The 22,683-nt window shown below is 45.6% G+C and overlaps 1 protein-coding gene across 3 annotated transcripts in view; it reads left to right on the forward strand.

Annotated features, from left to right (window-relative positions):
- Positions 1 to 5,468: 5,468 nt before the first annotated feature.
- The window catches only part of WDR86 (WD repeat domain 86), a 29,347-nt gene continuing 12,132 nt past the window's right edge, over positions 5,469 to 22,683 (forward strand). For all 3 annotated transcript variants that reach the window (XM_090047744.1, XM_090047746.1, XM_090047745.1), the window contains exons 1-4: positions 5,469 to 6,181; positions 8,034 to 8,350; positions 11,087 to 11,228; positions 13,027 to 13,450. In XM_090047744.1, the coding sequence (XP_089903870.1) occupies positions 8,188 to 8,350; positions 11,087 to 11,228; positions 13,027 to 13,450 (729 nt within the window). In that variant the 5' untranslated portion in view covers positions 5,469 to 6,181; positions 8,034 to 8,187. The remainder of the gene's footprint in view (positions 6,182 to 8,033; positions 8,351 to 11,086; positions 11,229 to 13,026; positions 13,451 to 22,683) is intronic.

The raw sequence follows: 22,683 nt of genomic DNA on the forward strand, positions 1-22,683 counted from the left end.
CTGGAATAGACTCTCTCCAGATGTGGTGCAGGCTCCTACTCTGGACTCATTCAAGAAACGCTTGGATGCTTATTTTGTTGCGATCCTTTGACCCCAGCTGACTTCCTGCTCCTGGGGCAAGGGGCTGGACTTGTTGATCTTTGAGGTCGCTTCCAGTCCTAACGTCTATGAAATCAAGGGTCATCTAGTCCAAAGCCCTGCACAGATGTAGGATGGCCTGTACCTAAACCACTCTGACAGTTACCTGTTCAGCCTCTTATTTTAGTGCCTGTAGAGTGTCTTTCTCCAGTGATCAAAAGTCCGCAACCTCCGGAGGCAGCTTGTCCCATTGTCTTACTGTTCTTGCAGTTAGAAAGTTTTTCTTCCAATCTCTCTGGTTTCCTGCAGTTTGAAACCCACTGCCTCATGTTTTGCCTATGGAGAGAGAATTGTTGTTCTCCCTCTTCTTTATGGCATTTTTTAAATATTAAATCTATAACCTAAAAGATTGGATTTAATTACCCAAGTGATCTTCTTCAGATGAAACACAGCTACTTCTCTCTGTCTTTGATCACACGACTACATTCCAATCCCTTTATTATCGTAGTCATTCCCCCTTTGAACCTCCTTAGTCTCTCTACATCTTTCTTTAAAATAACATACCCGGAATAAAACACAATGCTCTATTTAGGTCTAAGCAGTACTGAGTGCAGTGGTGCAATCCCTCCCACATCTTGCATGCAATACTTCTGTTAATATGACTCAAAAGAAGTATTTGGTAATTCATTTCAAGTCTGTGATCTGCAGAGGCCCTACAACTTTCTTGGAAATGCTACTGCCTAGACAGTTATCACCCATTTGTGTGTGGGCATTTGTTTTTTCTTCCCTAAATGCACTACTATACATTTCATCCTTGGATTTCATTTTATTTTGCCGAGCTCAATGCTCTAATTTATCAATTCCCTTTGAATTTTAATCCTAGCCTCCAAAATATTTGCAACCCCTCCCAGTTTATGCTGTCTACAAATTTGATCAGTGACTCTTCTATCCCTGCATCCAAATTCTTAATAACCATGTTTAAACAACAATGGATCCAGAGCAGACCCCTGTGAAACCCCTGCTGAGACCTCCTGCCAGTTCTGACATCCCTTTGCTTGCAGTTTTTAGCATATTTCTTTCTTGCCCACATTTCTCCAACTTACTTATGAGAATGGCATGTGGAAGTGCGTGAGAAGCCTTACTTAAGTCCAGGAATATTATGTCCACCACATTCCTCTTATTCGCATGACTGGTTACCCTGTCAAACAAAGAAATCAAGTTGGTTATTCAGGCTGGTTTTTGCAAGTTGCTTTTTTACAAATCAAGTTGATTACATCTTCCTCCTCCAGCTGTTTACAAACTGACTATTCTGTAACTGAGCACTGGACCCATAGGTCTCCTGGCATTTTTGTTCGTCTGCCATATTTGTAGAGCCACTTTTTGTTGTGATTGACATCCCTGGCTAAGTGTATTTAATTTTTCACATTTGCTTTCTTGTAAGGATCCATATTAGAAAATTTGTATTTGGGGAATGAAATCCATATACAATTGATCTACTTTCACCATTGCTGACTCCAAATGTATTGAAACCAAGGTAGGTCCCTATGAACAGACTGAATTAAGCAAAACCAATTTAAAAGATCTAAACCATTTTTAGCAAAATATAAATTGGTTTAAATGCATCTATATAAGCAGTTTATAGCTATGTACCTACATTGATTTAAAAATAATTTCCGTATAATTATGCCAGTGCAACCTTGCTAGCATTGTCAGGAATACATGATGAAGGGTTTATCAGTAAGGATTTGCCTAATCCGCCATGCAGGATAACTCTCTGTATTCACTATGTGGCTAGTTTCAAGAAGTCACCTAAGTGTGAATGGGTCAAGTGTCTGGGCCCCAGGAATAGACTTGGGAGAGGTCTGGTTGGCTTTTACAGTTCTTTCGAGGTAAGGAGAGGGGAGGTGATATTTATTTGTTAGCAATTCTGGTGATGATTAGGCTTGACGGTCTGAGCTGAGAAGCACAGGGATAGGGTGCAGTAGAAAGATAGGTTTTTCTGTGGAAAGAGTTGGATAGCTGAGGGGGTTAATCCTTGAGGAAGGATCATTTGCATTGCTGCACACCCTATTCTTTTGTTTTTTGTAGGGGAAGAGGAACCTTCAGCGCCGACTATGCTAGGTTATTATTGGATCCGCTTCTCTGATGGAACAAAAGAACCTTTGTTGTCCAGTGAAGACCATGGCAGTTCCACCTGCTTACACCAGGGTGGGATTTGGCCCAGTGGCTCACTTACATAGGACAGGGAGATGGTCTCTTTCCTTCACAAAATACAAGTGAACAGCGTCCATGCATAATAGCAGTTTTCCCAATATTAAAATCCTGAACTGAAGAACAGCAGCGGAGATTTGTATTATGTTCGAGTCTACCTCAGTGCAACCACAAGTGAGAGCGACTGGCGGGACTGGGAGTCTATGATGCGCGTTACTGGGAAGCAGGGTCTGTTCGGTGATGCAGGCTGGGCGGGCGTGGAGCAGGGGAAGTGTTCCCACCTACCGCTACACTTCTGTTGTGTTCTCTCTCAGGCGTGAAATAAGGTAAAGAGAAGCACAAAGGGGCCATTCACAGGGCACAAAATCTATCTATCTGTCTATCTATCTATCTGTTAACAAATGAAATGTGAGAGGATGGCACTGAGGAGTTCATAGCATGACTCTTGAGCTTTGTAGGTCCAATAAAACATTTTGTGCCCTGTGAATGGTCCCTTCATGCTTCTCTTTACATTATTTCTTAGTCCTGACAAACCTACTCTGCTGAATAAGGAAGTATTAGTAAGAATTATATTGATGTATTTGGATTTCCAAAAAAAATAATTTCCTATCCAAAGGCTTTAGACTTATATGGCCAGCATTAAAAATACAATTTCACTGTGATCCTCCATTGTATTTGCACATCCCCAATGACTTTTGGCAAGAAAGACCTGTTATATTTTATTGTCATTTATTCAGGAATGAAGGAGAAGCAAGAAAAAATACCTGCTTTCTCTGTGCAACACCCGAATTCTACAGACACAAAAACTGTCAGATTCAAACATGAAGTCATAGAAAAGATGACAAAAAGCTCGGAAAGTACCATAATATAAAAGTACCATAGCTTTTGAATATTTTGAAATCTTTCTTGATCATGACTAACAGTGGCTCTGGGGGGGTGGGACACACCTTTGAAATAAATAGATCTTAAATGTCTCTTAAAAATAGCAAGTGCCAGAACAATATCTATGGCCAAAGGCCCAGTCTACCAAAGCGTGGTCACCTGAGAAAGGACAGAAGAATCCCTTTTGGCTCATCCTAAGGTGGCAATTTATTCTTTATACAATTAAAATGTGTGTACATATTTGGAACCTTAGGAAGTGTTTGTTTCTCTTGAATTGATCCTTAAACTCATGGGTGGTGTGGTGCGTCATCGCATGTAACACAACACATTTTTTCTCCAGTTAAAGATAAACTAGAAACTTAACCTAATATAGTAGGGGCCTAGCGCTACATTATTCAGTTTCGTATCAAAGCAAATACAAAAATAACTTTATGAATGCACACTAATTTGCTAGATTATATATAAAGTTCTAAAACCTCCAGAAACTAGGCAAAAGATAGTCAAGAGACATTGTTTTATTAGTCCTGTAATTATTATATTTAAAAGTGCATCTCTTATTCAGATTTGTAAAACAAAATCTAGTGTTTTTGAGCATCTTGACAATGCACCCAACATTTCACTGTCAATCATTTCCACACCTGACTTAATATTCACCTAAATTAATATTATCACACCTGAGATAAGGTTTCTAGAGCCTAAAACATTCTCCAGGGCTGTGAATGACAAGAGAGCTGGAATGGCTAAGAGACAGCAAAGCTGCAGAAGAAAGGATAGCTTGATTAATGGAACTTCTGAACAATTAAAAGGATTCATGAACACCTATGGAGTGAAGAGAGGTTAGCAGGGATCAGGCATTCTAGTGAGCCATTAGGTCAATTGACTCCCTCGGGGTTGTCTGAATAGAAATGCCCTTCCCTGTCCCAGGCAATTGGTTTTAAAGTCTGGGTGAAGCTGGAAACAAAGGGAGGGTGCAACTGCAGCACTGCACTCCCCTGGGGTCACCCCTGCTTGGAGCCGTACTACAGAAGTAGAATAAAACCATGCTTAGGTATTTGCTTTGTGCATGGTTCCTAGCACAATAGCCACATGCAGTGGTTTGTGAGAGAAGTTGAGTGGGACACTCTGCAATTATAACCATGAAACAAATTCTCAAGCCTGACTTTTCAAAAGGACCTACCAATTTCAGGAACGGCCTTGAATTTTGGATGCTCAGATGAAGAATCATTACAGGGTTTGACTTTCAAGGGGGAAGGTGCTCAATACTCAGGTGCCGAGGGGAAAAAAAATCATGGGTTATTTTTGAAAACTTGAGTTCTCTTCTTAATATTGAAAAGTGTATTTTCAGAGAAGGGGCACCTGTCATAGATAAATTATTGTGGTTGATTCGATGCTTATTGCATCAAATTTCCTTTGTTGCAATTCCTTTAACTTCATTGAGTTGCTCCAGTTTTGCACTGATGTAGCGGAGAACAGAAGCAGAACTATACACTTTTTCACGGGTACGATGTATTAGTGCTGCCTTATGTCTGCCAGAACGTGCTGCCCAGAATGCAATTCCTGGTGACGTATCTGGTTAATATATATATTTCCTTCCAGTCTGCATGATGTAATAAATGATATAGATAGTAACCAAGGCAGGGACCTTGTCATCTTAAGTCTCTGTAAAATGTCTACTGATTTATTTGTTTTTAAACCTAATTACAACAATAAATTAGGGCCTACCCTGGTAAGAAAACGGCTTTGTAGGTAACAGTGGGAGCCATTGGAAATCAGTTTTATTCTCTCACCTGAGCTACAGGATTCTGGAATGAATTTAAATGGCAAATCAGCTCTACGTCTCAGCTGACTGTTACGTGAGAGTAAGGGTCGTTCAGATGATGGAGCCCTGAGATGGTGCTCAGCAAACCTAGGTTTTATTCCTGAATCTGTTGCTAACGTGCTCTGTGATTTTTTTTTTTTTTTTTTTTTTTTCCACCCCCAAAGTCATTTCAAGTCCTTTGTAGCTCCATTTCTCTGTGCAGATTACACCGCAGACTCTGTGGGACTAAGCCTGCCTTTTACTACAGGCCCTGCACAGTGCAGCTCTCGTTGTAATACAAAAAAAAAGATGCTCCGCAAGGCCGCTGGAGTTTGGGGCAGCTTAAAAAGTGCCAGTAAAACCTTTCTCATGTGAGGGTGGAAGGAAAGAAGGTTTCTCTAGGACCTCGCAGAAGGCGGAGGGGTGGCGATGTGCTCCCCTGCACGGCTGACTGACAGACCCAGCTCTGAACCACCGCATTAATGAGAAACAGTGCAAAGCTCGGGGAGGGAATGAAGCGAGAGAGAAAGACTGGGGTTGGGATTCCTGCGGGGATCTTAGCGTGAGGGTTAGATGAAGCTCTTCAGACAGGCGCAGCTGAAGGAGCAAGAGCAGGGACAAAAGGCGGCTTGCTGAGCATGAGGACTGTCCAGCCCCTGCCCCTGGCAGTGCGGGTCCCTGCCCTGCAGCAGCTGCCCCGGGGCCTTTCCCTAAGCCCAGCCTAAAGATCAGCCTCACAAGCACCCCCCTCAAGACGCACAACACTTCGAGGGGAGGATTTCAGGGACTGCTGGCCAGAAGCCATCTGGCTCCACCAGCCCTGCAGTTCCCCCCTCCCAGCCTTCCTCGGAGCTGGTCTAAGCCCCTCGGCGAGCGCTTTCCCGGTCCCTTCTCGGGGAAGGAAATGTGTCTGCCTGACAGTGAGCTTGCTCCGGTTACTCTGGATTGTTTCCTCCGGAGTTTGTGCCCCCAAGACTTTCCCCGCAACCATGTGAAGCAGGCGGCTGTCCCTTTGTGCTGGGAGAAAGCCTGGCTTTAAAAAAGGGGACCAAACTTGGCTGCTGAGGCCCCGGGGACTTCTCAGTGCTCCCCGCCAACCCTGAAGACAAGCCTGGGGGGCCTGTTCGGGTGTGATCTGGCGCCAGCGGTGGGAGACGCTCAGCTTGTGGGGAGCAGAGCCTCTGCCCTTCATCACGGGCGGGTTAAGAGGAGGTAAGAAACACAGAAGGGCAGAGGTGGCAACTTTCTCTCCCTCTGGGAAGGAGGAGATGCCCCCACCCGTGGGTGATGGGGGCAGTGGATGAAGAGCCGGGGTGGGGGGGGGGATTTCCTCAATACAGGCCTGGGGAGGGGGCAAAGACGGCAAGAGGCTGGGGGGGGATTTCCTTGTGGAGGGGACGCCCGGGGCGGCTGGAGGCATGGGGAAGGATGGCGTGGGAGGGATGTCTGCTTGCCTCTGGGGATTTGGTCCAGGGGTCCCAGGTGGGGTTGGGGGGGCCCAGGGAGCTGGGGTAGTACCTGGGAGCAGGACAGTGTGGGCAGGAAGGGGGTGAGACAACGGGGGTGGGGGGTGAGGAAGAGGCACAGATGAGGGGAAAGGGCAGAGGGAAGTGGTGTAGACAGGGGGAAGGAGGACGGGGTGGGGGGTGTGGAGAGGGATCTCTTCAGGGGAGGGGAGCTGGCCTCAGGGAAGCCCCTCCGATTGTGGGGTGGGCGCAGGGGGGCTAGGATGAGCCCAGCCATGCTGGGAGGGAGGTGGCAAGAGGGGGAAGCAGCAGCTCCCTGGCAGCGGGGACTGGGATTGGCATGCCCATGCCCTTCATGCCCAGGGAGGGGGGCAGGCAAGGGCCACGTGTGCCCTTCGCCCCAAGCCCTCCCTTGTGCAGGGGCCTGAGCCCATGCTACGAAGGGGAGCCCCCTCCTCAGCATAAGGCCTTTTTTCCACTTCTTTGTCCCCCACCGAGGCTCAGTCCAGAGGTGACACAGAAATACCAGGGGTGGAGTGGCTGAGGGGGTTGATGGCCCATGGGGTAAGGTTCCTGCCTGGCATCAGTTCTCTTGGAAAATGCCTTAGGCAGGACTGGCCACACGAGAGTGGCCAAGGGGCAGAAGAGCCCAAGCCTGGAGACTGCCCGCAGGGAGGCCTGGCCTGCCCGACATGGGCATCACACTTTCAGCCAGGCTTCCTCCTACACCTAGTCAGAATGGGTTTTAAGCCTTGTCAGGGATGGTCAGCATCCCCTCAACAGGATGCTGGGCTGAACGGCCCTGCTGCCAACCGGTGGGGCCTGTGGCTATAAAGAGATGTCACCAAAGGAAGCGGATTAGGTGTGTCAGGACGCATCGCCCTGATCCGCTGTGCTGGGTGAAGAGTGCTTCCCGTTGTCCTGCTGGGCCAGCCCCTGGCCACCGCAGGGGGCTTCGGAGAGTGTGTCTCTGCTCATGGGGGACCCTGGGTTTCTCTGCTTGCAGAAATGCAGTCTGGGGATCCCTTGCGGAAGATAGGGCCCCTGAAGCCCAGGCGCGTCTGCCTGGGGCAGCTGGAGAGCGTGGGCAGCTCTGGGCTGCCCGTGCCTTCCTGCCACCAACAAATTGATGTCCACCGTAAAAAGAGGCACCAAAGTCCATTACCTTTTGTCAGTGCCATGCTTTCTGGCATTTGGGGTGTGCAAGGGGCATGGACGTCTGTTTGCTTGGCCTTTACGGTGGCACAAAGGTGATACCTGTTTTCAGCCTGTGAGAGAGTACAGCCTCACAGAAAACCTGTGGGAGTGAGCTGCTGCTTAGGAAAGCTTATGTAGCTCTGATTTTAATTAGTGTGTAAGGTGCAAAGCTACCCTGCCTTCCTCCTACTTATAACCACAGCAAGTGAGGGTAGGGGTGTTACAATGCCGCTGCTTGCACTAAAGCAGTAAGAACTGCTTTGTCTCAAGTTCGCTCTTGGGAAGAGCAGAGATTAGTTTGATGCATCATGGTTAGAGGAGGGGAAATGGGTAAGATATCCGTGCTGGGGGATCAGTGAGTATCATGTGTCTTTTTCCTGTTACTGCATGTCTTTCTGCAGAGGTCTAGACGACCTGCTGATTTTTCAGGGCCAGCGAGATGGCTGAAGTTGGTCTAAGTGACCCTGCTGTAGATCCCAAGCTCTTTCCTAGAGTAGAGTGGACGCTGAACTGATCCCCTTCTGGGTTCTCTGCCTTTGCTGTGGGACCAACAGCATGGGGAACAGTGGCTCAGCGGTGAAGGTCTGCACTGAACACCAAGGAGGCATCAACTGGCTCAGTTTGAGTCCAGATGGGCAGCGGCTGCTGACAGGCAGTGAGGATGGCACTGCACGGCTCTGGAGCACTGCAGACAGCCAGTGCCATGGCCACTTCCAAGGTACAGCATGAGTCCTTTCTTTCCAGGTTTCAAGATCAAATGCAGCTCACGCTAAGGCATGGCATAGGCCACCCAGCATGGTTCAGTTCTCTCCAGCCTCTAGAGTTGGTCGAGTAGCCTAATACCATGCTTGTTTTTGCGTTTACCTGACATTCGTAATATTAACTCTCTCATCCCCAAACAGTTTACAAACATTACTGTATGCAGGGATCATTTTATGTCGTGATGGCACATGATACTTAGACGAGATTAAGGTTGCGTTATTACTTAAAGTTATGTATGTGCCCGTCCTGATTGTACCTTTAAGGGTATTATACTGGAACACGTGAAGTCAGGGCTCCAGTCCCAATGTAGTTGGCTAAATACCATGCGCCATCAAAAAAAAAAAAAATAGAAATCCTTACTGACATTTCCTTCAGTGCTGCAGTTATTTCCTTTTCTGTAGAGTGAAATCTTGTTTTATCAGCACTTATTCCAGGGGATCAACTTATTCAGAATCTCTTGACTAAGAAGTCTAGGAACAGACCCAATGAAATAATAGGATTTTCTTCAGCAGAACATAATGTCTTCACACCTAAAATGCAAATAGTTAGTATTTTTTATTCTGAAATTATTTTTGAATATTTAGTGAGATTTATGCCTCGAAACACAATCCCTAGACTAACCCCTGCCTGAATGATTAAAACAAAGGGTTAATTCTGAAGAAAGTAAAATCATCCAGGAGCAGGACTATGTATTGATGAGCTTCATTTAATTTCACGCTTTCTACCAAATCACTTGTGATTTTAATTTTTTTTTTCAAAGGTGGTTGAATTGATGTAGTGAAAGCTATTCATTATTTTTAATATACACTTTCATCTGCCCTAGAGAACTCGGTATACATAGCTAGGGTAAGAGTTCTTTTATAACTTACTCATTAACTGTCAAATAGTGATAAAAGTGTATTGGACTAATATCTGTAACCTATCCTAGTTACTGCTGGGGCTTCGGGTTCTACGTATGTCCATTCAGCTCTTAATTACGTTGGCTATATTTTCAGGTTTAATTCTACATGAAGAGTTAATTCTATTTATCACATGAATTTTACAAAAGGAATATGAATTTGGTGCTTGTGAGAGCTGCTATTTTGGCCATTTTCTTGCAAAACGAACAGCATTGCAGACTGATCCCATCACCAGTTTACCATATTTTCTCACATACATACACATCTTTTTTTTCCAAAAAAAGTTGCTGAAATTTGGAGTGCATGCTATAGTGAGAAAATGTGGTAACAGAAGTTTCTGCCACTTAACCTTTTGCACAGTGAAAACAAAAGTAAAGTCTGCACATGATCAAGAGAGAACAGAATAAAGATCAGGCTCCACTCCCGCTTGGTTCCTAGCTGCTGCTACTTGGTTACTTACTATAAGGAAAGATCTTTTTTCCTTCATTCTGCCTTTCAAAAACAAGGTGCATATCTTATTTTAGGGCATATCGTATGCAAGAAAATACAGTACTTTGACCCTGACCTGGATCAGCCTCTACTGTGATGTTGTCTGCAAAGAGGAGTTTGGCAGAAGATAGAGCAGGGTGGCACCTTAGAAGCTAACTCATTCACATAGGCATGAGCTTTTCTAAGCAATAACCTACTTCATCAGATGCTATGAAAGACCTCGAGTTTGTGAAACATCTGTCACTCTGCTGTTGGTGCTGTTTATGGTAGAAGTAGTATTGCAGATGGCGGAGGAGGGGGATCAGCAAATGATATCTTGGTTTGTTTAGGGGAGAGGTCAATGTCACTGTGAGAATATCCATCTCATTCCACCGGTGGCAGCTGGCTAGGTTTTGTGGCATCCTAGGCTGATTTGGGTTGAGAGGGTAGCTAGGTGGGTAGAGGGGGTAATCTTGCTTCTGCCTTCCTTGCGGTAGGGGCGGTGCTGCCCAAGGTTTCCATAGATTTCATAGATTTCATAGACATCAGGGCTGGAAGGGACCTCGGGAGATCATGGAGTCCAGCCCCCTGCCCAAAGGGCAGGAAGTCAGCTGGGGTCATAGGATCCCAGCAAGATAAGCATCCAATTTGCTCTTGAAGGTGTTCAATGTAGGTGCTTGAACCACCTCCGCTGGCAGACTGTTCCAGACCTCGGGTGCTCGGACAGTAAAGAAATTCTTCCTTATGTCCAGCCTGAAACGGTCTTGCAGGAGTTTGTGACCGTTCGACCTCGTCATCCCATGGGGCGCTCTGGTGCTTGTGAGAGCTGCTTTAAACAGTGCTTTTCCCCAAGCTATTTATTTTTTTTCACTACTAATTTTTTTATTTCTTTATACGGCAAGCCAGGCTTATCTAGAGTTTAAATTCCAGAGATTTTAGTTAAATTACATAAATGATGAATTTGATCCATAAGATTTTTGCAAGGCCCTTTCAGACTACGTGAGGAGCCTCAAGCTGGTTGACAGTAACCCCTGAGATGTTCTGTTATACCGCTATTTCATTTATCCATGAAAAGGTAAAACAACTGCATTACAACTATTAATTTAGAAGTGCCGTATTTTCCGTGAAACACTGCCTGTGAGAAACACAGTTGCAAATGCTACAACTAAAACTTCAAAAATACTCAGGCTTTAGGCTTGGGCTCTGTCCCATTTCCAACTAGCTTACTTCTCATTTAAACAAAAGAGAGCATATCACTGCCTGCTGGTTTTGTTCCATTAGCAAACACTCACGCTGAATATTTTTATTTCTTTTGCTGTTCCTAGGGCATGAAAGTTACATCACCTTCTGCCACTTAGAAAATGAGGCTGCCTTCACCTGTAGTGCAGATCATACAATTAGGAAGTGGGATGTGATGACAGGCCAGTGTCTGGCCATTTACCGTGGCCACACATCAATTGTTAACAGGTTGGTACAAGGTTTTTTTTCTTTTTAAGAGAGCCATTTTACTGCGTTTCTGTAACCTGACCCAGTTAAATGGTCTTTTACTAGTATTCTCCATTACTGCACTAATAAAAAGGGGTTGTGTAAATCTTTGACTCCTTGCTACACGTGTTCGTTGCTGTAATGATTGGTTATCCTAGCAACAGTGCTGACACAGCTCTAGACTAGGGATAGGAGAGGAATGAAAGGCACACAGCAGGGGGAGTTGAATCCACCACTGGGAATGAAATTCCAGAAGAAATTATTCAATTGATAACAGATGCTTCTGATAAATATACTTAAGAAAAAACATCATGCCAGGCATTCATGTCAGTAAAAAGGACATGAGTCAGGATTCTTCATAGAATGATTACTCCTTGCTGTTAAAACTTAATTTAAAGTAAAGGATGACTTTTTATGCCTGTTGTAGGATTTCTCTTGATTGCTGGAATGTATTTACTTACTTAAAAATCAAACAGTTGAAGCATTTGTTTTGAGGGGGACAACAAATGCGCAGGAAGCATGGAGCAGATTCTGTAAACAGATAAGAAGAGTTCGATGCTTGGGCCAGTTCATCCTGAATTAGCAAGATACTAAACTAGTGCCGACTTAGATCGCTGCATGGGGAGGTTATTAGGTGCCGGAGGACCACAGACCCATTTCTAGAGTAGAGAACGGATTGTACGGTTCACCACTCTTCCCCATCTTTAATTTGAAAATGCAGCATGTAGAGACGGCTCTGTTTTGATCCAAGTGCAGTACCATAGCAAGGGGAAGGGCAAGCGGGGCAACCGCTCTGGGTGCTGAAAGAAAGGAGCGCCAACAGGCTCTGCCCAGCTGGGACAGGGCACGGGATGGAGCCGTGAGTGGCTCGTTTGGGAGGGGAGGGGGCATGGGAATGGGACGGGGACATGTGGGGGGACACGCGAAGGTGAGCTGCTGCTGTGGGCTTTGCCCTGGGCACAAACGTCATTGCTACGGCACTGTCCAAGTGGTACAGTTCCAGTTCTTAATTATTATGCATATGCCATAAATTGCACTGTACAGTGTCATGAACTACATGCTAAACTTTGACTGTCTTTTATGGTCCAGTGGATGGGAGTGCTGCACTGGGAGTCAGAAGAGCAGTTTTATTATCCTAGGTTTGCCAGGGATTCCTTTTGGACCTTAGGGAAGTCAGTTAATCTCTGTGTACCTCAAGTTCCCCATCTGTAAAATTTAGATACTGATTACCTTCTTTAGTGAGGACCTTGACTTAGTGGCGGTGATATTTATTCAAATGTATCTTTTAATCTGCCTGTTAATTGTATAATGATTAGAAAATATCAGTTGCCATTTAGGTTCTTGGAAACTAAATATTTTTGCTATTTTCTGAGGCCAGTGTTATTTGGACATCTAAATAACCATAACAAGACATAAGGGTTTTTTTTTTTTTTTTTAAATAGTTATTTAGCAACACATAACTAATGAAAAACACATGGCTGTGCTGCTGGCCAAGTTTTTAGTAAAAACGTATGCCCAAAATTAGACCATATTTGGGCACCTAAGTAAGTTTAAGTTACCTGATTTAAAAATGCTGAAGCAGAATTCTGGTCTTTGTGTGATTGTCGAGGAGAGTTGGGGAAGAAAAAGTGTATGCTTATGTATAAAGCATATACATTGAGCTGGGGGTGGGGAGGAATTACCATGGACAATGTCAATTTGGCATTTCTTGAATGGTTGATTTTGTAACTTTTATTTTATTTTGGGCTTTTGCATTTAAATTGTATTTACATTTTAATAGGATCTTGGTTGCCAAAGACTATCTCTTTAGTGGCTCCTATGACAGGACAGCCCGGTGCTGGAGCGTGGACAAAGAGAAGCAAATCCAGGAATTTCGTGGCCATCGGAACTGTGTCCTGACTCTGGCTCACTACTCTTCCAAGGATGTTCTTGATGAGTCGGAGGAGGAGGAAGAGAAAATGAGCACAGACCTCCTGGTGACAGGAAGCACAGACTGCACTGTTAAGGTCTGGTGGGTATCCAGTGGTCGCTGCTATCAGACTCTGCTGGGACACACCGGTGCTGTATTATGCCTCATACTTGATGCGCCAAACAGGGAGCTGTTTTCTGGCAGCACAGATTACACTATCCGAACGTGGAATATTGTGACTGGCGAGCAGTTAAAAGTGTTCAAGGAGCATCAAGGATCAGTTATTTGCCTAGAGGTAAGAACTAAGTACCCTTCGTTCATCCACTTGGGGCCGGGGGAGTCCACTTTGTAACTAGCAGTATTCTTAGCCAGGAGGCCAAGAACCCAGTGGCTAGTGGGACTGAACTGCCTTCTCATGCATAGGAGAGAGTCCAGAAACAGCACAGTTGTTGCCTGCTTTTTAGCTAACCGGCCTCTCAGTACTGACATGCTCTGAAATGAAGTGAGGCAGCAGCTGAAAACCACAAATGCTCAGTCCATGTACCAATGAGAAACTGGTGTTAAGCGAGCAAGCAAGGAAGAAAAGTTGACAAGGAACTTCCTAGCAAATCTGTGTTAACCTTTTATGCAATGTTTTTGTTTCACAAACAAAGTGGGGACATAAATTCAATTTAATGGGGGAAAGGGAGCCAGACTCAGGCAACACCATTCAGACTTTAAAGTATTTCATGGTCTTGAAGCAGCACTGCTTTCACAAAACATGTTTCACTGTCTTTTTTTTTTTTTTACCGGTGAAGACAAAATAAGTTTAATTACCCGGATTGACTCTCTAGATCAATGATTCTGAACCAGGTGCTGCAGCACTCTGCAATGCCTTGAGACCCTTTCAGGGGTGTCACAGGGTGTTAACACCATTAGCTGTGCAAACATCATTCACCAGATAAACCCAGAGATTGGAAATAGGAATTCATAGTGTTAAACCCTTTCTGACCTGTTGTGACCTTTCTGAATTCATTGCAACAGAAGAATTGTTCTATTATTTTTCCATAGTCAAAAAAAGAGTGAAAACTAAGAGCTGGCATTTTCTGGGTGGTGTCTTAACCTGGCAAGGCACTTTGTGTCTAAAAAGGCCAATAGACTGCTCTAGATTCTCCTTTAAGGTTTGGAATTCATGAGTTGTTTCTCAGACCCCGTTTGTGTAGTAGGACCTTGCATTCAACACTGCTGACCTTGAAAAGGAAAGTTAATATTGCAGGAGCAAGCCAGTTAATAAAGCAAGAAACTATAATTTGGGAGAATGAAAACGTGGTGGAAAATCAATAGCAGGAAAAGAGCAAAAAATTGGAAAATAACCTTTTTTTCCTAAATACATAATGATTGTGATGGAAGAGACAGAGACAGTAAGAGATGGAGGATAGACAAAAGGATGGTGAATGAAAATGGAAAAAGGAGGGGGGAGAGACTGTCATGAGAGAGCCAACAGAGGGTAAAGGAGAGAAAAAGCAGACAGACACAGTATCGTTTTTCATGAGTAAAATCATATTTTATTTGTATTCTTGCTGTCTGTATTTCTGCATTTCATCACTTCCCTGACAGATATTCTGGTTTTTGATTTATGGTGTGTGTGGAGGTGGGGGGATTGGGGTTGTAGGGGGTGGGGGGGAGGAGTTCATATGTGTGAAGATGGGAAAGTTGCTGCTTGTTTCAGGGTATGTAATGTAGTAGGCTATTTTTAACAGAATATCTTTAGAAATTCTGTGACCAGTAGCTTGCTTCCAGGATGTCAAACCAAAATGCTTTTAAGTTAACGTGTTATGTTACCTTGCGTGGCAGAATACACGCGGTCAACTCTCTCCATGCTTACTAGTGTGTAAATACCCGCTCTTCCTTTGCAAAGCATAAAATATATTGTTAGTGGCCATTTAATAACAGTTACACTGTTACATAAAGAGAATAGTTACACCTGGTTCCTCTAATTTTAACTGCTGATAGTAATAAGGGAATTATACTGCCATTAAATACTCTGTTTTGTTTGGGTAAATCCCCAGGGCTAAAAACTGGGCATGATGCTGTGTAGTAAATTTTGAAGATAGGCAAATTAATAAATTGCTTTTCTTAGTTGCAAGCAGGCAGAGGAAGGAAAACAAACCCCCTAAATTGTTCTTTAAATGTAACATGTACTTAATTCCTGCTTCAAACCCCTTACACATTAGAAGAAAATAATTATCCTATTGACTTAGAAGGGATCAGACCATTCGCTTCAACGGAGCCTCTAGTTCTTTAAAACTTTCTGCTTCTCCCAGAGTAACCTTGCTTCTAGTGGCTAAACCATCGCTGCTGAAACTCTGTAATATTCTTCCGTCTGAATCAGAAATGAAGTTTGGGAACATCTAGCCCAAATGGTTAAAGTCTGCTAAAGTTGTAAGTAAATGTAAACACTTGAAATGAAAGGGCCTAGGCCACCTGAACTATAGATAGTGCTACATGCAATGGCACTACTTTAGAAAACCATAAATTGGAGGTGTCTGACCCTTTTAGCCTGAGAGCCAGACATATTATTTTGAAAGGTCATGGGATTACAGTCTGTGATTCAGTGTCTAAATCTGTTCCCTTTGCATTACCCCTAGGGCAGGGAGCAGAAATCACGTGCAAAGTCCCCTGCTGTGGATTGCTCTGGCATAGGGGAAAGACTCCAAGGAGGGTGCACAGCTGGCAAAGCCAGTTTTTACACCATGCTTCTTAAAGGTGCAGGTGCAAAAGACACACTGCAGACAGAGTCGTGATATAGATTGTGCAGTTCTTTAGCTCTTCCCAGTTGTCCTGTGGGTCCTCGGGCACTATTGCCCAATGGCACAAGTTAAGAGCAGCCGGCTGGTAAGCAGGGAGCCTTAAACTGATGGTTAGCTCTCAGCTTATCGTTTTCCCACTACTGGACTGCTGAGGACAGTTGTATGGGCAAACAGAGACCTTCCTTTGCGAGGTGTTCCTCCAGACTTGGGGCGGCCAGGTGAGCTTCTACCCTGCTGTCTCTAGGGGCAGTTCTTGCTGAATGCTCCCAGTGTGGGTGTATCTTGTACGAACAGAACATATTTATGCAAGAACAGCATATTCCAGCAGTCCTCATCCCTTCTCCAGCCAAATAAACTATACTGATAAAAGCACAGTTTTGGCCACAACTATGTCAGGCACTGATTACTCTGCCAACTGACATAGTTATGCTGGCAAAGATCTGTAGGGTAGACCTGGCTTGAGAACAGCCTAGTTAGGTAACAGCAAATGGAGCAGCCAGAATTTCTCAATCCTTCTTCTCCTGCAGCGCCATAGTTGGGAAGAGAAGGGAAGGGAATGGAAAGCAGTTGCTTTGGGCACCCTCTCACGTCGCATCACAGCTGCTGGCTGTAGGGAGGGGAGGGAGAACTGGAGAAAACGTAGCAATGCAGCTGATTCAAAGCTCTTCAACTCAAAATTTCAGGCCCTGGTTAAGGTGCTGTTGTTTCAATTCATAATCAAGGACACATGCTCCTTAAGGTGACTGCAACAGGTTGGATAACCGTGATTTACATCTAATATAAAAGATAGTTTCTCTAGTACTTTTACAAAGTATACTCTTATTTCCACTTCAGATCCCTTTGTCCTGTATTGATTCACAGTCTTGGGCGGGATTTATTAGAAGTTCAGTGCCGGGGAGACCAGAGGCCAACAGAATGAAGTTATGCAGCTTGAAACTGAGCTGGGATACCGTTGCAGACTGTCCAAATGTAACAAAAACCACAACTGAACGTGAAATGACCAAGAACAGGCAAGGAGTATATTGGTTCTCTTCCAAAAATTGATACTCATAGGACAGGGTGTTCAAACCCTGACCCACAGGCCAGATCCAGCCTGCAGAGCCATGTCATCTGGCCCATTAGGGGGAGTGATGGATACTCCCTTTCTGCCAAATTTCTCAACCTGTAGCGGGTCCTGTGGGCTAGAGAGCATGGCCCTACACACTATATGAGGTGTGTAAGGCAGGGAAGGTAGTGCAGGGCCAATTTGGGCATGTAGAGGTTGGCTGGGATGATACGGGGTTGAGCAGCATAGGGTTCATTTGTGGGGCTCATCTGACTCCAGATGCCCAGGGTCAGGCCAAGATGGCGCAGGGCTTGATCCAGGTGCATGGAGCTGAGTGACATGGGACCAATCCAGATATACAGGCTTGGCCAATGCAGTGTGGGGCCCAATCCTGGCACATGAATGCCAGGTAGAGGTGGTGTGGGGCCTGATCCAGGTGTGCAGGGCCAGATGGAAGTGGTGCAGGGCCCAGTCTGGCCCATAGACCAGCCCTGCACTATTCACCTGGCCTGCAAAGCCAAATGATTGAGAGCCACTGCTTTAGGACAACCATTCCCCTTTAAGATAGAGTGAGTTTTAATACTGATTGGGAAGGAACGCCATCTCTGAAATTGCCACCTGTACTCTATTTATTGACCAAATGTAAACAGCTTCTTGAGCACAAGAGACAGAATGACTTGTCCTGTGACACCAACTAATAGCTAGTTTTGAAATGTCCATAAATCTTGTTAGTAGCTTTATTATTTATGTTATAACTAGCCAGGTGATTACTCACACAGAGAAATCAGAGTTAGGCACCCTTCTACAATACCCGAGGTACTAGAGAAGTTGAGCTCCAGGAACAGCCCCGTAGATTGTGCTACAGTGGAAGAGTTAAAGACTGTTTTTGCTGAGACTCCATCCAGCAAAGTGACTCTGGTTTCATTGTCAGAAAACAACCTCTTGCTCTAGGGACTGCTTTAGCTTGTTAAAATGAATGTGGTTTGAATGGGATCCCTGAAAAGCCAGCCCAGATGAAGGCTTACAAAGTTAAACTCCAGGAACTGGTTCAGCTGGTGATTCTCATGGCCAGCTCTGTTAAAAGGAAGGTTGTGCTGACAGGTCATAGGCATGCAGCCCCTATGTGGGGAGTAAGTAGATAATTGGGCATTTAGTAAGTGAAGTGATACTAGAGCGGCTGGGAACAAGCATGCCCACACTGCCCCTAGTAAATATGATGTGTCCAGATCTGACTGCAGGGCTCCTTTCTGTTTGCACAAGAGCTAGTTTGTCTCTTAGATCTAACTCAGAGAGAAGATGATTCCTACAAACTGGGCACTGGTACCTGCCATGCAGCTCTGTTGCAGATACTTTTGGCATCATCTGGATTATTTCTCTCTGTAGCTGCTGCATATATTTGGCTTCACCAAGCCTGCTGTATGTTAAGCCACTCTAGGATACTGCAGTCTGGAGAGCACTACATGAATGAGACCATTTTGTTCTTTATTTGAATTCCAGAAGGGTCTAGAGGCTCCAAACAATATCAGTGTCATCCAGAAGATGATCTCGCCATAGTTAGGCCTATGACTATTTTACCATTACATTCCCAATTTTGCTTCTGCAGTAAATTTGCTAGTAATAAACCTAGCTGGCTGACTTTTTTTAATGTAATGGCATAACTCACGTGCTTTGGCCTGTTGCTTTCAAATTCATTTTATTCATCTGCTCTAGGAGAAACCTGGGCCCAGATCCTGTTTCACCCCCTAAGGCACCGAAGTGCAGTCTTATCCCACCCTGCCTGATTCCCTGAAAAACCTAAAGTGAAAAGTGGGTGGGTCACCTGCCTTGTTGGTGCTTTTCTGTGATTTTGCCTGAAGCCTCTGATGAGTCATGTTATAAAAGTGGACCTGATAACATTTTGTCAGGGGCCCAAGCAGAGATTTGTGCCTTGATGTCTTGGAGGACATAGTGTTTCAGCTGACACAGTAAAAGAGACCTGCCCATTTGAACTATGGGGCAAGTGGAGGGGCCAGAATTCAAGAGAGGTGACAGCCACTTGTTATAATTTACTTATTTATAAGGCTTTAAGATTGGTCACCTGATTGTCATTGACTTTTTTTTTTTAGCCACTTGGGAGTGAAAATATACTTGAACTGGGGACTTCAGCATCAACTATGCTCATTAGAATCAAAGCTGCAAATCCCATTTCTATGCTCTCTTAGTCTGTTAGAAGTCTCCTTAGTTTGTCATGCTTTTCCCCAACAGGAGCTCTGTTGGGAAAGTGGCCAAAGTGAACAAAACTTTTCCAAAGCCAGCCAAGGAAAATACAGCTCCAAAACTATCACTGCTTCTCCAGGCACTGGCAGATTAGAATTTGTAATTGTATCTCCTGATCATTTTTAAACCAAGAGTTGATAGACCTGGGTATGTTTGGAAAAGCTATTGAAGAAAGTTCTACTTTTTCCCCCTGCTTGTAAACCATGGAAAATGAATTTGCACTCATGTCAGTGAAAGGGATCCATGTCTCTTCATAATGGAATTAATCTAAGTTGCCTTATAGGGATCACATTTTTTATCTTTAAGATTTTGAATTTCTGACATTTTATAGGAAGAGCTAATTTAAGATCTAGCATACTTGGTATGCAGTGTGTGATATAGTATATCTGAAGCCCGAGACTGCAGTCATTTTTCCATTTCATTGGAGCCAAGTGAATTTTGTGGGGGGGTTGCCTAAGATTTTTTTAATTCCAATATGCTATAGCTTGGACACACACATTCTGCTGAAAAACAAATGGGTGAAGCACTAAAATGAGAGCACTCGCTTTCTCTGGGCTATTTGGTTTTTGCATGAAAAGGATTTTTCTTTAATAAAGGAACTGGACTGATGGCTCAAAGAGTGGGAAATGGGATGTGGAGACTGGCACCCAGGGGTAAGGGTCCGGGGGTTAGTGTGCTAGCTCAGGACTTTGGAGGTCCGGTTTCTGTTCCCTGTTCTACCGTGGGTTTTCTGTATAACCTCAAATCATCTGTGGATCAGTAGCATGCACAGAAAAAGTGCCTAGGGTGGGTGTTAGGCTCCTGGAAGTAGGATCATCAAATCCCCTGTCTAATCTCTTGGGTGGTTTTAGTTTGTAAAGCAGCGCTGTCCACCTGGCAGCCCATGGGGTTAAGTGGCAGCCCTCCAGGCTCCCACCCGCTCCTTGCTCCTCTCATCGCTCTGGCTGCTGCAGCAGCGGCTGGTGGGGTTCCAGGTTCCTCCTCCTGATTTCCAATCCCTGCCCCTGCACCAGGGGTGGGGTGCTGCACTGCGCTGCAGCCTGCAGTGCCAGGGGCCCTGGGGTACCTGGTGCAGCAGGGGTCCTGTGGTGCAGTGAGGGGGGAGCATGGGGTGCAGCAAGGAGGCACCCTGCATGCGATGCAGGGAGCACAGGGAGCAGCAGTGGGGAGTGAGCAGTGCGGTGGGGTGGATAGCTGGGTGCAGTGGGGGAGGGAACTTGGTGTAGTGTGGGGGCTCAGGGAGCAGCAGTGGAGGAATGTGGAGAGCAGCAGCAGGGATGTGTGGCCTCCTCTGGTGCAGCCCCTGCTAGTGTGGCCCCTTAGAAATTGGACAGCTCTGTCACTACAGTAACGTTTCCTGGCTGAAGCTGGCTGCGTTTCAGCTTCTGGGGCTCGCTCCTCGCTGCTGCCCTCTCAGGCATTGACCTGCTCAGCCCAGCTGTCTGCTGCTGGAGTCTATACAGTAGTGATTCCCAAAGGGCCTGTTGCTGCACGCCACTGTGGCAAGGCCTGGTCCCCAGGATGCAGGCAGGGTGCAATGGCAGCAGCTTGCAGGCACATGCTGCTGCACCCTGCTTTTATTTTTTTTCAAAAATATCTATATCTATCTATCTATAACTTAAGCCTGAGACTGCAGATTGATAGATATATCTATCGATAGATAGATATCTATATCTATAACTCCATCTCCAACACTCTGCCAAGTGACCCTTGTGGAGCTCAAAGCACACTAAAAACTTGTTACACAGTCTGCACCGTGCACCCGCGCACCCATCTCCATACCCACACCCCAACCCAGTGCCCTCCTCTGAGGGTGTACCCCTGAAAAGGTCTATGCTAGCCCCCTCTCCACCAGATGAAGTCTGCCACTTCTTTCCCATCATCCTCTTCTGTCTTCCTGTAGTAGAGTACATTCACTCAGCCCCATTTTAATACAATCCTTTGCACACATGCCATGCACCCCCCCACTAGGGAAGTAGGTGTGGGTCCCCCCCGCTACCCCACTCCCTTCCCAGGTCCTGGCAATCATGGGCAGCTGGGAGACCTCTCACCTGGTCCCTGCCACGCCACACTGAGCTGCAGGGCACCCTCACCTTCACCAGGTAGATGTACCCACCTCCCCAGCCCAGCTGTGTCCTGGCTTCCCAGGTAGTGCAGCGCTTGTTTACAACCCTCCACCCCCCTTGGCCCAGGGGCACACAGTGGAGCAGCTCCATGCACCATGTCGGAGAGGCTGCTGCTCAGGCTCAGTCTGATACCACTGGGAGGAGGGCTTTCCTTGTGCCCATGCTGCTGCCTTTTCTTCCAGCCCCCCTCTCCCTGGCTGTGGTGTGCATGTAGAGCTTCCAGCCTCTGGGGAGCTGCACCAGGACCAGACATCTGCAAACTACATTTGTTCTGCCACTGCTGCTTTTCGTGTGTAAGTGAAGCAGGCCGCCAGGTCTGATCCAGAGAAAAGCGTGCCCCAGGTATCAAAAGTGCAGGAACCCCTGCTGTCCTGTCCTTCTACCAAGTATTCTTTCAGATTTGGGCTGAGAGGAGATACAACAGCCAGAGTTTAATGCACTTCTTTGTAGGTCAAACCAGGGATGACCTGCACCGGAACAGGGATTTACACTGCAGTTCAGTTACAGGAACAGATGGGGCTCAAAATACTTCAAGAAAACACAGCTTGCTACTATCCAGGATCAGTATACAGTTTTTAGCTGTAGTCCTGTACAGAGGCTCATTCCGTTGTGCTCATTTTATTTGGTGACTTGAATGTGAAATTCAGAAACAGTCTTTGAAGTCAGGATTAATTCCCAGGTCTCTCCTGCCCCAGGTGCATGTCCTAATCACTGGGCTAGATGGTCATGCTTCCTTTTTGCAGCTGAACAAATCTTGCAGCCCGAGGGAGTGAGGATGCTGGGCTACTTTTCTTGGATGCAAGAAATGCAGGTTTGAATCCTCATAGGATTTAAAGTGGTTTTAAGTATTTGTTATGCAGCTCAAAGTTATGCCACTCCAGGGCAGGATTATCTCTGATCCGCACTACCCAGCTCCTGTTCCATTAAGGTGTGCCACTCCCCACGGATGTGCCGCCCAACTTGGAGTCCTCCAGTTTCCCAGGATCTCTCATACCCCAGCCCATAGACCAGGGCTAAAAGCCTGTATCGTCCCACCAGCCCTGTAGCAGCAACTCCTAGTCCTGCCCCTGCTCACCAGGCCTCTAGTGGCACGTCACAGCTGTGCAAGTGGGGGACAGTCAGAGGAGGTTTCTAGACAAAGGATGCGACTGCTCCAAACTAGCACTGACACCGATCAAGGCTTGTGCAGCTCACAGCTTAAAGTGTAACAAGGTCCTTATTTGTAAGAGGGAAGTGTAAAGGAAAACCCATGGTACGTAGCTGCTCTTCTGTTTTTCTTTAACATTTACACACCCACTTCAAACATGGAGCT

The sequence above is a fragment of the Crocodylus siamensis genome, chromosome 5 (assembly GCF_052110815.1).
Source record: "Crocodylus siamensis isolate JL-2025a chromosome 5, ASM5211081v1, whole genome shotgun sequence".
NCBI classification, from domain to species: domain Eukaryota; kingdom Metazoa; phylum Chordata; order Crocodylia; family Crocodylidae; genus Crocodylus; species Crocodylus siamensis.